The 13,580-nt window shown below is 49.2% G+C and overlaps 6 protein-coding genes across 6 annotated transcripts; all 6 read left to right on the top strand.

Moving 5' to 3' along the window:
- Positions 1-957: 957 nt before the first annotated feature.
- On the top strand, positions 958-3,078 carry Tb11.55.0014 (vesicular transport protein; the record flags this gene model as incomplete). The annotated part of the gene is made up of 1 exon (XM_823162.1): positions 958-3,078. The coding sequence occupies one exon, from the start codon at positions 958-960 to the stop codon at positions 3,076-3,078; it is 2,121 nt and encodes a 706-aa protein (XP_828255.1).
- Positions 3,079-3,765: 687 nt separating this feature from the next.
- On the top strand, positions 3,766-4,173 carry Tb11.55.0030 (hypothetical protein, conserved; the record flags this gene model as incomplete). Its single annotated transcript, XM_823161.1, has 1 exon — positions 3,766-4,173. One exon carries the CDS (start codon positions 3,766-3,768, stop codon positions 4,171-4,173), a length of 408 nt encoding a protein of 135 aa, XP_828254.1.
- Positions 4,174-4,951: 778 nt separating this feature from the next.
- Tb11.55.0015 (hypothetical protein, conserved) lies at positions 4,952-6,091 on the top strand (the record flags this gene model as incomplete). The annotated part of the gene is made up of 1 exon (XM_823160.1): positions 4,952-6,091. One exon carries the CDS (start codon positions 4,952-4,954, stop codon positions 6,089-6,091), a length of 1,140 nt encoding a protein of 379 aa, XP_828253.1.
- A 658-nt stretch (positions 6,092-6,749) lies between these two features.
- On the top strand, positions 6,750-9,245 carry Tb11.55.0016 (hypothetical protein, conserved; the record flags this gene model as incomplete). The annotated part of the gene is made up of 1 exon (XM_823159.1): positions 6,750-9,245. The coding sequence occupies one exon, from the start codon at positions 6,750-6,752 to the stop codon at positions 9,243-9,245; it is 2,496 nt and encodes an 831-aa protein (XP_828252.1).
- A 544-nt stretch (positions 9,246-9,789) lies between these two features.
- Tb11.55.0017 (hypothetical protein, conserved) lies at positions 9,790-10,368 on the top strand (the record flags this gene model as incomplete). Its single annotated transcript, XM_823158.1, has 1 exon — positions 9,790-10,368. The coding sequence occupies one exon, from the start codon at positions 9,790-9,792 to the stop codon at positions 10,366-10,368; it is 579 nt and encodes a 192-aa protein (XP_828251.1).
- A 566-nt stretch (positions 10,369-10,934) lies between these two features.
- On the top strand, positions 10,935-13,562 carry Tb11.55.0019 (hypothetical protein, conserved; the record flags this gene model as incomplete). Its single annotated transcript, XM_823157.1, has 1 exon — positions 10,935-13,562. The coding sequence occupies one exon, from the start codon at positions 10,935-10,937 to the stop codon at positions 13,560-13,562; it is 2,628 nt and encodes an 875-aa protein (XP_828250.1).
- Positions 13,563-13,580: the final 18 nt, after the last annotated feature.

The following is a 13,580-nucleotide window of genomic DNA, read 5'->3' as shown; positions in this document are numbered from 1 at the left end:
TGTTGAATCATTTCATACCATTGTTAAAACCACTGTTATTAAAAACAGTACAACAAGGGAAGCGCAAACGGACAGTGACATGTCTGTTTTTTTTTTTTTAGGGTTTTGCTTCTCATCATTTTTTCTGTTGTAGTGATGGAAGTTAAATTTGTATGATACAGGGAAAGGATACCGATGAGGCGACTAACGACCAGTGGACTGTGAAGAGGAGGAGAAGTAAGCGTAGGAGAAGTGCTGATACGTGTTCGTCGTGTTTTTTTTTCTTTCCTCCATTTTTTGGTGTGGAGGACACGGGTAGGGAAATCTTTTAACTTCCGAGTTCATGTCACCGCTTCATAGCTGTGTAGTATGTCTGGCTCCTCATTTCTCGGGTGCATGTGCAAAAGGGAAGGTGAGGTGCGGGTTATTGCTCCTCGCACATTTGTGTTATCACTGTTTTAAAATTTCCTACTCCTGTAATGGAGGTCTTTCTTACGGGAGTGTAGTACACATGCCTTTCGGCTGTTTTCTTTACTTTCTGCAGTTTTGTGCGCTTCAAGTTTTGAATAGCGATGATTCCGTTGCCCCCAGTGTTCTAGGGGTTACGACATTTTTCTTTTTTTTTTCGTCTGTTTGGTTAAGTCACGAGGTGGACTGTAAGAGGTGTTAGTTTTCTCAGCGATCGGAAAAAAAAAAGGAAAAGAAAATTGGGTTGTACCTTTCCAACCAAGACATCGTTTCGGGCCAAGACACTCCTTACGTTGTAAGCGAGGGTTTGTAACCCAACTCTTTTTTCTTTTTACATGTGCACGTTTTCATGCACACACCACTATTGCTGAGAGCAATCTTGTGAAACGTTTGTGCCCCCAGTCGTAATATTTTTCTTCAGTTATAACTTATTACTTCGAGTGGAAGAGATTCCCAGTCGCGCAGCTGTTTTACCCATTTTTGCGTCTGGCGAACCCCTCCATCGCCGCGATGGAGGGCCTTTCATCTACCTCTTTGTTGTGGTTATATGCCTTTACCGTATATCACATTTATTTACTTATTTTTAATTTACCGCTGGTCACTGTTACGGTGACTGTTAGAAAATATTTCCCGCTGTGGGATATGTCTGACCAGATGCGGCGGCTCAGGCAGAAGAGACGGCAAAGCGACCGGTATTTCCATGGCTCTTCTCAACGGGGAAATGGCATCCATGAAAGGGATCGCGGGGAAAAGAGCAACTTCACAGAACGTAGTCGAAGAAATGGTGGTGACGATAACGGATTGGAGGGTTCCAGGAAACGGAAACGTGCGGAAACCAAACAAGACGATGATGGAGGTGAGGAAGACACACCCGAAAGGCTCGGCGTCATCCCGGGTATTACCCTCGATGACATGGGCGGGCTTGCAAGAGAAATTCCAATAATTAAAGAACTAATTGAATTGCCCATCCGCTCTCCCCATTTATTCAGCCGCTTAGGCGCCGATCCGCCCTGCGGTGTGCTGCTCCATGGACCACCGGGGTGCGGGAAAACGAAGCTTGTGCATGCCATTTCAGGGTCCCTGCAAGTCCCACTCTTTTTCGTGTCCGCTCCCGAAATTGTCTCTGGCATCAGCGGTGATAGCGAGGCCAAACTGCGTAACCTTTTTCTAGATGCCATAAGCGCGGCTCCAAGCATTGTATTCATTGATGAGGTTGACACCATTGCAGGTCGTCGCGATCAAGCGCAGCGGGGTATGGAAAGCCGCATCGTCGGACAACTTCTGACATGCATGGATCAGGTTGCCCAGGCGTGGCGGCAACATAACAAAGTTGTTTGTGTAATGGGGGCTACGAATCGTCCAGAGGCACTTGATACCGCCTTGCGCCGTGCGGGACGTTTCGATCGTGAAATCTCTCTTGGCATCCCCACCATCGACGAACGGCACAGTATCTTAAAAATAATTTGTCAGAAGCTTCATTTGGCAGAGGACGTGGACTTTTTCGAACTGGCGAACATGACACCCGGTTACGTTGGTGCAGATCTTCACCTGCTGGTCAAAGAGGCATGCATTCTTGCAATCCGGCAGAAGCACAACGAACTGGAGGAAAAGAATAAACTGGACGATCCCAACGCCGAGGAACTCGTGTCTTTTGTCGTGACACGTGACAATATGAAGGAGGCCGTCAAGCGCGTGCAGCCAAGCGCAATGAGGGAGGGCTTCACGACGATCCCCAACGTAACATGGGATGATATTGGTGCTCTTGAGGATGTTCGCGAAGAGCTTATCACCAGCATTCTCCAGCCAATTCGGTCGCCAAAGCTTCACCGACGGTTTGGGTTGGATCATCCAGTTGGTGTGCTGCTCTACGGCCCGCCAGGTTGTGGCAAAACACTGGTGGCAAAGGCTATAGCCAACCAGTCAGGCGCCAATTTTATATCCATTAAAGGACCTGAGTTGCTGAATAAATTTGTTGGTGAGAGTGAGCGGAGTGTGCGCATGGTTTTTGCTCGTGGTCGTGCAAGTGCTCCTTGTGTTCTCTTCTTTGATGAGCTGGATGCCCTCGCTCCACGGCGCGGCTCCGATCGGGCAAACCCAAGCAGTGAGCGCGTTGTAAACCAGTTGCTGACAGAAATGGATGGTGTGGAGGGACGTGAAAGTGTGTATGTCATTGGGGCTACTAACCGTCCAGATATGATTGATCCGGCTATGCTTCGTCCTGGGCGCCTGGACAAAATGCTGTATGTTCCACTTCCCTCCGTGGAGCAGCGTGCCTCTATTCTAGAAACACATGCACGCCGTTATCCAATTGACGCGTCGGTGGATCTCCCGAGTATTGCCCGCGATGAGCGCCTCCAGGGGTTTAGTGGTGCCGACTTGGCCGCACTTATGCGGGAGGCCTCCTTGCATGCGCTAAAGAATATCTACCGTGGCGCCACCGAGGAGATGCTGGAGCAAATGGAACGAGACGCCAGTGGTGAGGCAGTGGCGAATGCGCAGCTGCCCTCCGTTACCATGGAGGACTTCGAAGTCAGCATGTCTAAAGTCAAGCCATCTGTTTCAGCAAAGGACAGAATGGATTATGAAATACTGCACAAGCAGCTGGCCCGAGATGCGAAGGGCCCTTGCTGAAAATTATGAGAAGGCGCTATTCTTCCTCATGATGGTTTAACGAAGAGACCGGATGGGGAAGATTAGGCGGTAGCTCTGGTTTATGAAGTGGGTGGCGTGTCCCCCGGTAGTTATCTCATCCTCTTATGCCCCAGAGAGTTGCAAATCACAAGTTCCGCTAAAGTTACCATTCCATTTTTTACAAACGCTGGTCAGGGGAAGAGGGGGGGGGGAGGTGGGGGAAAGTGCCGCGTATCCATTCACTCTCGCTGGAATCACCCCTTTCCGCATTACGTGTTAGGGTTAAGTATATTAAAGAGGGCGTTGATTGCTTGCTCCTTTGTCGTTCCATCTAGCACTGTTGATCTTCGACGCTGTGCCAACACAACCAGGGTTTCCAAGAATTTCTGCACCATCAATTTTTCCCGACCCCTTTTCATCCGTTGATTGTTTCCCTGTCTCGCCGTTAGTTGAGAAGGCGCTGTGAGAGGAGGTAACATATCTTGCCCCTCTTTGCCGTCTGTTAATGCATGGGGGATTAGGTGAGAGGTACCGTTTTGCCGAAAGAGAAAACTTGCGTACACCTTGGTTTCTGTTCCTCTACTCCCCGTGGTACTCTGTTAAGACTGTAGGAGGGGAACACACCTCCGTTTTTTCTTCAGGCATCTGAGAATTCACGCGTATATTTCTCTATCGGAGTTGCACACCATGCTCCGGTGTTCGACTTTTTGGGCAGCACTGCCGAAGGTTGAGCGACGCCGGCGAAAAGGGCAACAAATGACTCGTTCACGCATGCCTGATCTGCCGAAAAGTGCAGGGGGTTATTTTTTCCGTCAACTCCGACCATATCTTCCCCCAGCCTGGCAGTATGGCTGGCGCTGGAAGTTGCTGCAGGGCATATGGCTTGGTAGTGCTCTCTCCTTTTCAAGTTATTTGGTTTACGTAATGTATTTTCGCGACTCGGACTCAGATATCGCACAAAGGGCCGCGCAATATACGTACGTGCGGAATGAACATGGCCAAGTTGTCGACATCGGCTACAAGCCGCTTATTGACGCTGCTCACCGTGCTCGGCGTCGCGCGCAGCGTCTTTTAGAGGAAGAGTGTGAGGAATGACAGCGGGGCGTTCACTGCACGTCGTTGTTGGTACATTGCACGTTGTGGGCCCTCCACCACACGCGTCTCGGATCCTTTGTTCCTTTTCTTTTTTTGTTGCCTGATGAACGTAGTTTATATTTTGTATCGCACAAGTGGGAATTCAGGCGTCTGGGGGTGTGTTGTTAAGGAATGAGTACCTTCCGCTATTGATACTCCGTTAGTTGTAATGGAACATGGGAGGAGACATACATATAACGCACGGACGGGAATACAAATAATATGGCCACTTCGAATTGTTTTGGACCACCTCGGCGAAGTGCTTGCCGTCCTTACATTCATAAGCTTTTTATCATTTCATAGTCGTATCGGCTTCTGAAATAAGCTTTTTATGATTTCGTGTAAAGGCACGCTTGGCCCCTTCATCTGTTTGGTGTTAAGTGGAAGTTCAATAATACCTTGGCGTATGCACGTATATGCATATATATATTCTTTTGTCTAAACTTGTTTCTTCACGTAAGTAAAGTGAATGTTCCCTCAACTCTCCCTTTTTTCTTTTGTTTCCTTTTTTTTTCCTGTTAAGTGTCCGCAGTCCGACTGGACCGCACCAGTTGTAACGGTGCACGTACGGTGTCGTACGTTTTGCGGCAGTGAGGTTGCCGGCACGGCCGGTACGAAACGGACAGAAGAAGGGATAAGAATTGTAGGGAAAAGGGTAAAGCGGAGAAGAAGTCACTCAAGAGCGTGTGAACGCAAGGTGACGTAAAGGGGTCGAGAGCAAAGGTGCAGCGTGTTAGAAATGAGTGGACAGCGCAACTCTTTGCGTGATGCCCCCGTAGAGGCGGTTTCCAGGCGACCCCGAACAAATGATATCGTTGACAATAACCAGGGCGAGCGTGAGGTATTGTACGTCAAGGCCCCGCTAACGTTTACGGATCCAACCCCCCGGGTTCTGCCGCAATCGGGGTACAACCAACAGTACCAAAGTCCCCCACGTGTGCAGCGGCGCAGACGTGGTGGTGGTACGAAGACACTATACGTGCGTACAGACGATAGCGAAAGCGAGAAGGAAGGCTCTTCTGATGGAAGAAACGGAATGAGGCAGCTTGTTACGGCTGCTGAACAGCCTGAAGGTGATAGCGATGTGGGCGAGGAGGAGGACTCATCGAGTTTTATGGGTAAACTAGCGGCTTGTGGTGATGCATTTCTGCGGGTTGCAAATTCCATACCTGGAACAGTGTTTGGTGTTTGTCAGAAGTGGCATGTTACGGGCATACTGATATTCCTGTTCTTTTTTTTGTGCTTTATGTTTTTTCTCATGCTGTCTGCAAAGCAGGCGCAGTATGCGGCTAAGGTGATTGAACACGACAACCGACAAAGTCTGTTATTCACTGCCTCTCTCGTGGACCAGCACCTCATGGCGGCAAACGAAGCACGAAAACTCATGGGATCCGACAGCCAGCGGTCTGCCGCTGCCTTGAAGGAGGCTAAATTGCATGTGGAGGAGTTAGCTGAGTTGTGCGATGGAAGTATAAAGCAGCTGCACAGTCGAATTTTGTACCCCGGGCCAGTGGAGGACATCAAATTCCTTTTGGAGGAGCATGTGGCGTATGAGGCAAATTTAGTGCGTTTAATTAAGGAGGAGGTTGAATGGTTTGAGCGACATGTGCATGATCACAAGAAGGTGACTACTGGCCCTCAAACTGGAGTCGGGAATGCCAGTAGCAAAAAAAAGGAGCGGACACCAAAGCATCGTCAGGGTCAAAAATTTACCCTCACGAAGACAGGGTTTTATTTGGGTGCGGGGGACGGTCCGGAAGCGAACTCAAAAGATTTGCTACCGTTTTTCAGAGTGTTCCTTGGCGGCTTGCTGGGGAACCGGGTGATTGTTGCTGTTGCATTACTTGCCCTTGTTGTATTATACCGCAGGTTGTCGTAGGCGCACTGCACCGCACTTTCCCAGTGCCACCGCCGCGGTGTGTTCATTTATGGCCATTTGAGTTTATGCGAATTCGTGTTGTCGTTGTCGTTGACGCTTCTGTTTGCTTTTGTTTTTTTAAAATGGCGGACCTTTTTTGAGGTGTGTGCAGGGTGTTTGCACTGAGTTAGAGGGTGCACACGTTTCACCCTCGGGCTCCGCTACGAGTGCCTATGCGTGTTGGGAATGAGAAGGTAAAAGGTTCCCAAAGGGGTGGATGACGCGTGTGCTTGCCCATATTCCATATTCCCTTCCCTTTCCCACCCGGAGGGATTGTATTCAAAAAAAAAAAGCCTGTATAAGAAGGCAGTCGCGGTACGATTCGCGTGTTCTCGTTTCTGCGTTCCTATTCCTAGTTTCGCTTATCGCTTCTTCTTTGCCTAAGCTTTATATGTCTTCGTTTCAATATGTACGAGCTGTTGCTGTTGCTGTTGCATTTACTGCTGTTGTTGCCTCTTCAAACCTTGTTTGTGCGTTTTGGTGGGGACTGCGATTCCTTAAGTGAAGGCGGCCAAACATTTTTTTCTCTATTTACAGGTGAAAGAGTGTGTGGCTGGTGAGAAGGGGTGAAGAAGAAGGTGAGAAGTAAAGCGATAAAAAGGAAAGTAGGAGAAGAACGATGTTACGACGCTTTGCCCTCACGTCGAGCGTGGCGCTGCGTTTGCGGTTCGAGCGGGACTCAGGACACAACACCGTGCGCTATAGACCAATACCGGAGAGCATGCAGCCCAAACATCTGGAAGACAACTTTACTCCCTTTCCTCTGCCGAAGTTCGACGAAAGCTTGGAGTACGGGCCCGTAAGGTTGCGGAACATTCCCGACATTGAGGCGGCGAAGGAGCGGCGGCGTGGGAGTAGGTTGGCCGCTACTGAGGTTTTGCTGCAGGAAACCTTACAAGAAGAGAATCAATTTGCCACCAGTGGCAAAGGGGACGGTAACATGGCAATAGCTATCACAGAGAGACACACCGAGGATGTTACAACCCCGGCAGCGGATTCAAGGTTTCCATCACAAACGATGAGTCCATGTTCTCATGAGGAGGAGATGAGGGGCTACGTAGTATCAAGAGATTACCCTTTGATAGATCGTCTGCATTGCACGCGTTCTATTGAGGAGCTTGTGGCCCAGTTTGAAGATCGTCCGCAAATAGAATCGCGGGTGGCGGCTCTAGCGGACATGGCTTCCACTGTGTCCTTCCGCAGCGATGAGGAGCTGTTACGGATGTTCACAGCCATTAGTGCCCCTTTTTCTGTGGACGGACGGGGACTTAATTTCCTAACCGTGAAGGTTTCCAAGTTTGGCAGGCCGTACTACGTCCCCAATTCTCTACTTCCTGCCTACGTCAACCTGGTGGACGCGACAACAATAGCGTTGGTGCGGGAGCAACCGTGGCGACTGTCTGCTAGTCCAGCATTGTTCATCCAGGTACTTCAGTTCATGGCACTTATTAAAGTGTTTGAACCAAATAAATGGTTCACGTTTTCCGATCATGCCCCTTCCAATCGGGCTGATTACAGACATGCGATAGGGGTTAACCACTCCACAGCGTTCTGGGGAACCGGGGAGGAGCTTTATGATTTCATGGTGGAACTATTGCGAGTGGAGGATGACGGCCGGATCCCTACAATGCTTGATTTGTGTACTAGGGAGCAAATGGTTGACCTCCTCAGTGGGTTTTGTGGGGTGATGCCCGGCGGAAAGGCTGTTGGTGATGTTTTTAAGACCATAACAGACGCCTTTCTTCGCCGCGTGCGCAATGACATTTCGGGGTCGTGGGGTGCGCATGACTGGGCCATCGTGGAGCGCATGTATCTCGTAACTGTGTTGTGCGACGCGGGTAACAACGAAATTCTGCAGCTCCTTTTGTCGGATACAGCGTCTCCCCGTGGTCCAGACTTCTTTGCCGCTGTTTCCCGCACTAAGGATACTCCCACAAAGAAGAGAGCGCTCTGTTTGTTGCAGGAGGCCATTGACAATGCTTCTGTGAAGGCTGATAAAGTTACCCTTTTAGGCCTACTAGAGAGTGGCTCTGAGTTTCTCCTTTCGTTGGTTGACAAAGGGGTGGCTCATACGTTTGCCACACAGAATTTGTTTGACTACCGCATTTTGAATTCCTTTCTTCACTGCTCTCTTGTGGCCGATCGCCTGCGTGTGGAACAGTCTGTGATTACCTCGCGCATTCCTTCGTCGTTACGTGATGTGCAGGTACAGATGCTTATGAGCAACGAGAGAAATGCTTTGAACCCTTTGACCTCATCGCTCCCCGGGAACAGTGGAGCGATTGCCACCGCTCCTAAACTGAAGCGCCCGCTCATGACAATGCTCTCTCAGCTAGAGTATTTGAATAGCATTGACTCTGTGTTTATTTTACACTCGTCCCTAATGGCAACATCGACCGATCAGCTCGTGTCCGCCGTGCGGCGCCTGCCTAGCGGGAAGGACAGTTTGATTGTCACCATGTCGTGCCTGCGAGCACTTTCAGTGAAATCCCTTACGAGCCCCAGCATGAAGGAACGTATTGCATGCGCCCGCGCCCTCGAGATAGTCAGCTACGAGTTGGAGAAGGGTCGCGCTGTTCTCCTTCCGTTTAGCGAGGAGATACTTTTACATGATGCCGGTGCATATTGTGATGAAGACCTTATGCTTTGGACAGTTGCCGCGTTCTTGGCCCGTGAGTTGCCGTTAGTGAAGGTTCATACGTTGATGCACAGTAACTGCACTGCGCGCACCCCTTATCGTTTTCTCAAAGGTGGACATAATCTACTAGTTTCATCCCGCTCCCTCTATGACAAGGGTGCGCCTTTACTGAGTTCACTTCACAGCAAGGAACTGAGGTTGGTGACTCATAACGTTCGACTCAGGACACCGGTACGCGACCGTAAGTGCACCCTACAGTACTACAATCCCATACGTGCCCGTTTCGTGTATCGAAGGGACAAACCACTCTTTGACAAGTATCATGTTACCGCGCGAAATCTTGCTCCCGGATTTAGTCGCGGTGCACTCAAACATGACTGGCGTGCACTTGGCGTGTATACTCCCGACCACCCGCAAGTGCCGTATCACCCGCTTCAAACGTGGATGCTGGGTGAAACAACCGTTGAGGCAGAGTAGTATCGTTTTCTTGATCTGGTTCCTTCACAAGGAACCGCAGAGGAGGGGAGTTGGTTGAGCGAAGGTGTTGTTTTGGAGAATCCGGTTTAGTTTGATTCATTACTTCACACATCCTCTGCACGTAAGGGTCTCATGCCGCTGCTGTACATTCTGCAACGAATATCCGCTCTATTGCGTCCACTTGTATTTGTGTTTCGCCGTTTCAAACCTTGTCGCCTCACCTTTTTGTTTTCCTCACTTCCATATTTCCTCCCTTTGTTTTGACACTTTAAATGTGTGTTGGGCGCCCTCATTTGTCTACTTAAGAAGCATTGCAGTGTGCCCATAAGCGTTAATCACGTTCTGTGCGTACGTAAGCTCTGGACGACTGCGTGACCGTTTCTAGCAGCAGGGGGGGGGGGAGGCAAGATACGTGAGCACGCAACCGGGGGCTCATCTTGTAGCTCTTTTGTTTTTCAGTGCACGCCAGCGTCAATAAAATACTTATCACCCTGTGGTAAACAACAACACCTGTAGGGTGTGCAGGTTAAAGAAGTAAAGAAACATGTGGGCGCAACAGCTTAGTCTCCAGAAGCAGACAACAAAAATTAGTCCCGCTGATAAAGATGCCCAAGCCCTTATCACGGCTAATGTGTTCATTGAAGGTAATCGGATGCGTGTGCTCAAGTCTATGGAGCAATACCAAGCTGTTGCTGATAGTGCGTATTGGAACTACGGTTATATGGGTGGCTCCATGGTAACAACGATGGCCATCTGTCTTTCGCTGAGCGGGCGCTTGCCACTGCTCCAGCGCTATGCGAGTTGGATTTCGCTGGCAGGAGGCTATTTTGGTGGTAAAGCAGCGCTCGGTATTCACAACGCTCGTAACTTAAGTCACGTTGTGAATACCATTGACAGTGCCATTGTGGAAACGCGGAAGATGGACGAGCAATACAACTTTAAAATCCCCGACTATGCGCGCGAGGTGGAGGCGCTCCAGCGCAGGAAGTTTGAGCTTCTTCCAACCTCGGCAGAGGCGATTGAGGCACGAAAGAATGATCTAAATAATATGCCACTGGATGAAAAGGTGGATGCGCTCGTGGAAGCCTACGAAAAACGCCGGCAAGCCGTCGGGAAGGAATAAGCACGGAGATGCGTAGTGTCCGGGAATGAAGCGCTTGAATTTTCTTTTTTTTTTCCATTTATTGTGCATGGGTTGTACTAAGACCTCGTACCGTGATTTCAAAGGATTTGGATGTTTGACGTGTGGCCCATGGCCATTTCAGCGTGAGGGTGAGTGATATATGTCGATAACGAGATTGTGGAGGGGGGGGGTCTGTGATGAGTGGTAAATGTTTCAGCAGGGATTTTTTCCCATTTAGAAGCGGCTACCATTTTCCCCGTTACCTCCGTTTCATATTATTTGTGTTTACAGTATTTAAAAAAAAAACATTTTTTTTGTTTTGCGGAAATCTGTACAGGTTTGTTCGTTCGCACGTGCACGTTATATTGGAGGTATTTGCAACTTCACGTCCCATAGCATCATTATCATAGCTTTGCAACTGTTCTATCAAATAGTATCTGTATTTTTCTTTTTGTTTTCTACATATCACCTATTTTTTTCCTTTCCGTGTAGTGAAGGCTGCCGCAGTTGCTGCAGGTTTGTAGGACTTTTCCAACCGAGCAACCAATAAATAAAGTAAGGAACTAATGCCGGTCCCACATCAGTCTAATGTTGCGTTGGGTGAGCTTGATTCTTCACAATTTTACACTGCAGAGGAGCTTTGGCCTTATCTTTCCGAAACTGACCGCGTGGTCCTGGCGGAGGAGGTCAACACAGCCATAAACCACGAGTTGGCGCATGCGGAAGATTTGGAAGCAGTTATACCTCGACTCCTACGTGCCTGTACGACAGAAGCACAGGAACTCCGGCGTGCAATTAAATCAATGGCCTCCTCACAGATGTTGGAGGGACATAGAGCCGTGCAGATTGTGAAAGAAAGTGGGGAGCGAATTCAGGACCTCCGCGAGCTTTTTATCAAGCAGGGTAGTATCATTGCTCAGATGAATGTGACTTCGGGAAGCTACAAACAGCTACGTGAGCTGCATTATCTTCGAAGCAATGTTACTTCTGTCATCGAATGGGTTGAAGTACTCAACGAATTGCGTTACACAGACATGTACAGGCTTGTGGAGCAGCGACAGTTCGCCGCCGTGTACAAACGGCTGTGCCGGCTGCAGCTCATACGTCAGACTGTAACAGAGGAATTGCACAGCTACCCCAAAGCACACCAAAACTCGTTTGACCCCTACTTTGAAAAGCTGGAGTTAGTGCAGACGATGTTTGTTGAAGGTGTCTACAAACTTTTTAGAGAAACTTCAGTGCCCGCTGCGATCCAAAAGGCGCTTAAGGATCCACCGCGAATGGGGGCGGTGGTGCAGTCCATACCCGAGTTTACGCAATTAGAGGAATGCGTGCAGTTGTGCGCCGTTGAGATAACTGAGGATAAAGGTTTCTTGTACTCTGCAGATGGGGAGCCGCTCATCACCGAGGCCAAAATATTCGAAGCTGTCGCCGCTTGCGCAAAAAAGTTGTGGGTGGACGACGTGATGGCGGAGTTCACCAATCCTGTTGCGCAGGGCGTTGCCTATTTGGATCGTATGAAGAAGATAGCGCCGATTCTTTCGGCTCTTGAAATGACATTGATTCCTCTTTCGAGCAGGTTATCTCTATTTCCTATTGTAGTGGTTTCCTTGCATGGGGAGGTGGTGAAATCGCTCGAAATTTATGCGGACCCGGGGTTGGAGGCGAAAGCAAACGACCTCATCGCCGCCTCCGACTTCGTGCGATGGTACAAGGAGATGTTGAAGGATGGAAACTACTCATCTCATGTTGATATCGCTGCACTGGACAAACTGTCGGCCTGCATGACGGCGGGTGCTGTGGACGGGCTCATGATGCATCTTGTGCAACTATGTAAGGTATGTGCTAGAACTGTCCTGGAGGATGGAAATAAACCGTTTCGGAGCTCTAGTGGTCTGCCTGTTACAACCGGGCCAAAAGACATGTTTGCCGTACTGCAGCAAACTCTTGCCGGTCTCTCAACGGCGATCGAAGTCGACGTCATGCGACAGATAGGCAGGGCCTGTGCAGCTGCAATTGAGAGCTACTTTTCGGAATGTAAGTTGTTAATTGATTACGACCGTTGGGAGGAGATGGAGCAAAGGCAAAAATCTGGTGGAAATAGCGGCAATGAGGAGTGGAAGATGCGACGACTTGCGTTTTTGTATGCCTTTTGCAATGACTGTTCAGTGATTGAGCGCAACATGGACACGGTTGAGCTCGTGTTTGTGTCTTATTGGAACGAGGAAGAGGGCCTTGAAGACAACTCACCGTTTATTCAGACTCAGGATGTTCTGGTAGATCATGCTTCCCACTACATTGATGAGGTTATATTGCATGTGGAGCGAATGGTCGAGGGGCAGTGGCCGGACGTATTCCGCTCAAAAGGTTGGTATGAGGGAGAGGATAGTCCAACGCGAATAATCCTCGACACTATGGCGGACTTTATCGACGAGGAGTTCAGCTGTTCCTTCGAGGCTTCACAGCTACACACGGTAACGCATCGCATGATGCAAAGGTACATTCAGAAATTCTTGACCGAGCTTATGGAGTTTCTCGGAGATGCCGTTCGGCATCCGTCTAGTAAAGCCGCAAAGGACTGGAATGAGTTTGTGAACTGTTTTGTACGTGACATTGTCATAACAATTGATATGTGGAAGGCACGCATTTCGGATAGTCGTGGTAAGCTTATCAGTAAGGTGAATAAGGCGCTTGAACTAGTCAAGAACCTTCTTGCCGTGAGAAAACCGGTAGATTTTGATTTTATCGTGCAGAAGGACCTTCTTGACGACTTTGGTGATTGCCCAACATTTGTTGTGCGTTTCTTGTTACTATCGCGCAAGAAAGAGATTGGTGAGGATACATGCAATTCCATGTTAGCTTTGTGGGATGAACGCATTGCTCACCAGAGACGCGACGCTGACGACAAACCAACAACGGGTTGGAAGCAAATGCCTTCCTTCTTTGGTATGCTCGACCGTTCCTTAGCTGACATTGGTAAGAAAGGAGGGTTATTCAGCTCGAGTCCCACGAAAAAGCGCAAGAAGGCTGAACAGAAACGACAAAAGATGGAGAAAGAGAAACGAAAGGCTGAGCAAGAAAAGCGGCTAGCGGACGCTGCGACAGCTGTGAAGTCAAAGTCCCCACCTGCCCCATTGGTTCCTAGGAGGGATTCTGTTGAAGTTGTTACCCTCGCCAGCGTTTTAGACACGTAAGCGCAGCTGTGAAGGATG

Source organism: Trypanosoma brucei (assembly GCF_000002445.2).
Source record: "Trypanosoma brucei brucei TREU927 chromosome 11 chr11_scaffold01 genomic scaffold, whole genome shotgun sequence".
Classification (NCBI taxonomy): domain Eukaryota; phylum Euglenozoa; class Kinetoplastea; order Trypanosomatida; family Trypanosomatidae; genus Trypanosoma; species Trypanosoma brucei.
Note: the sequence above shows the minus strand (reverse complement) of the source record. Positions and strands in the feature narration are given on the sequence as shown.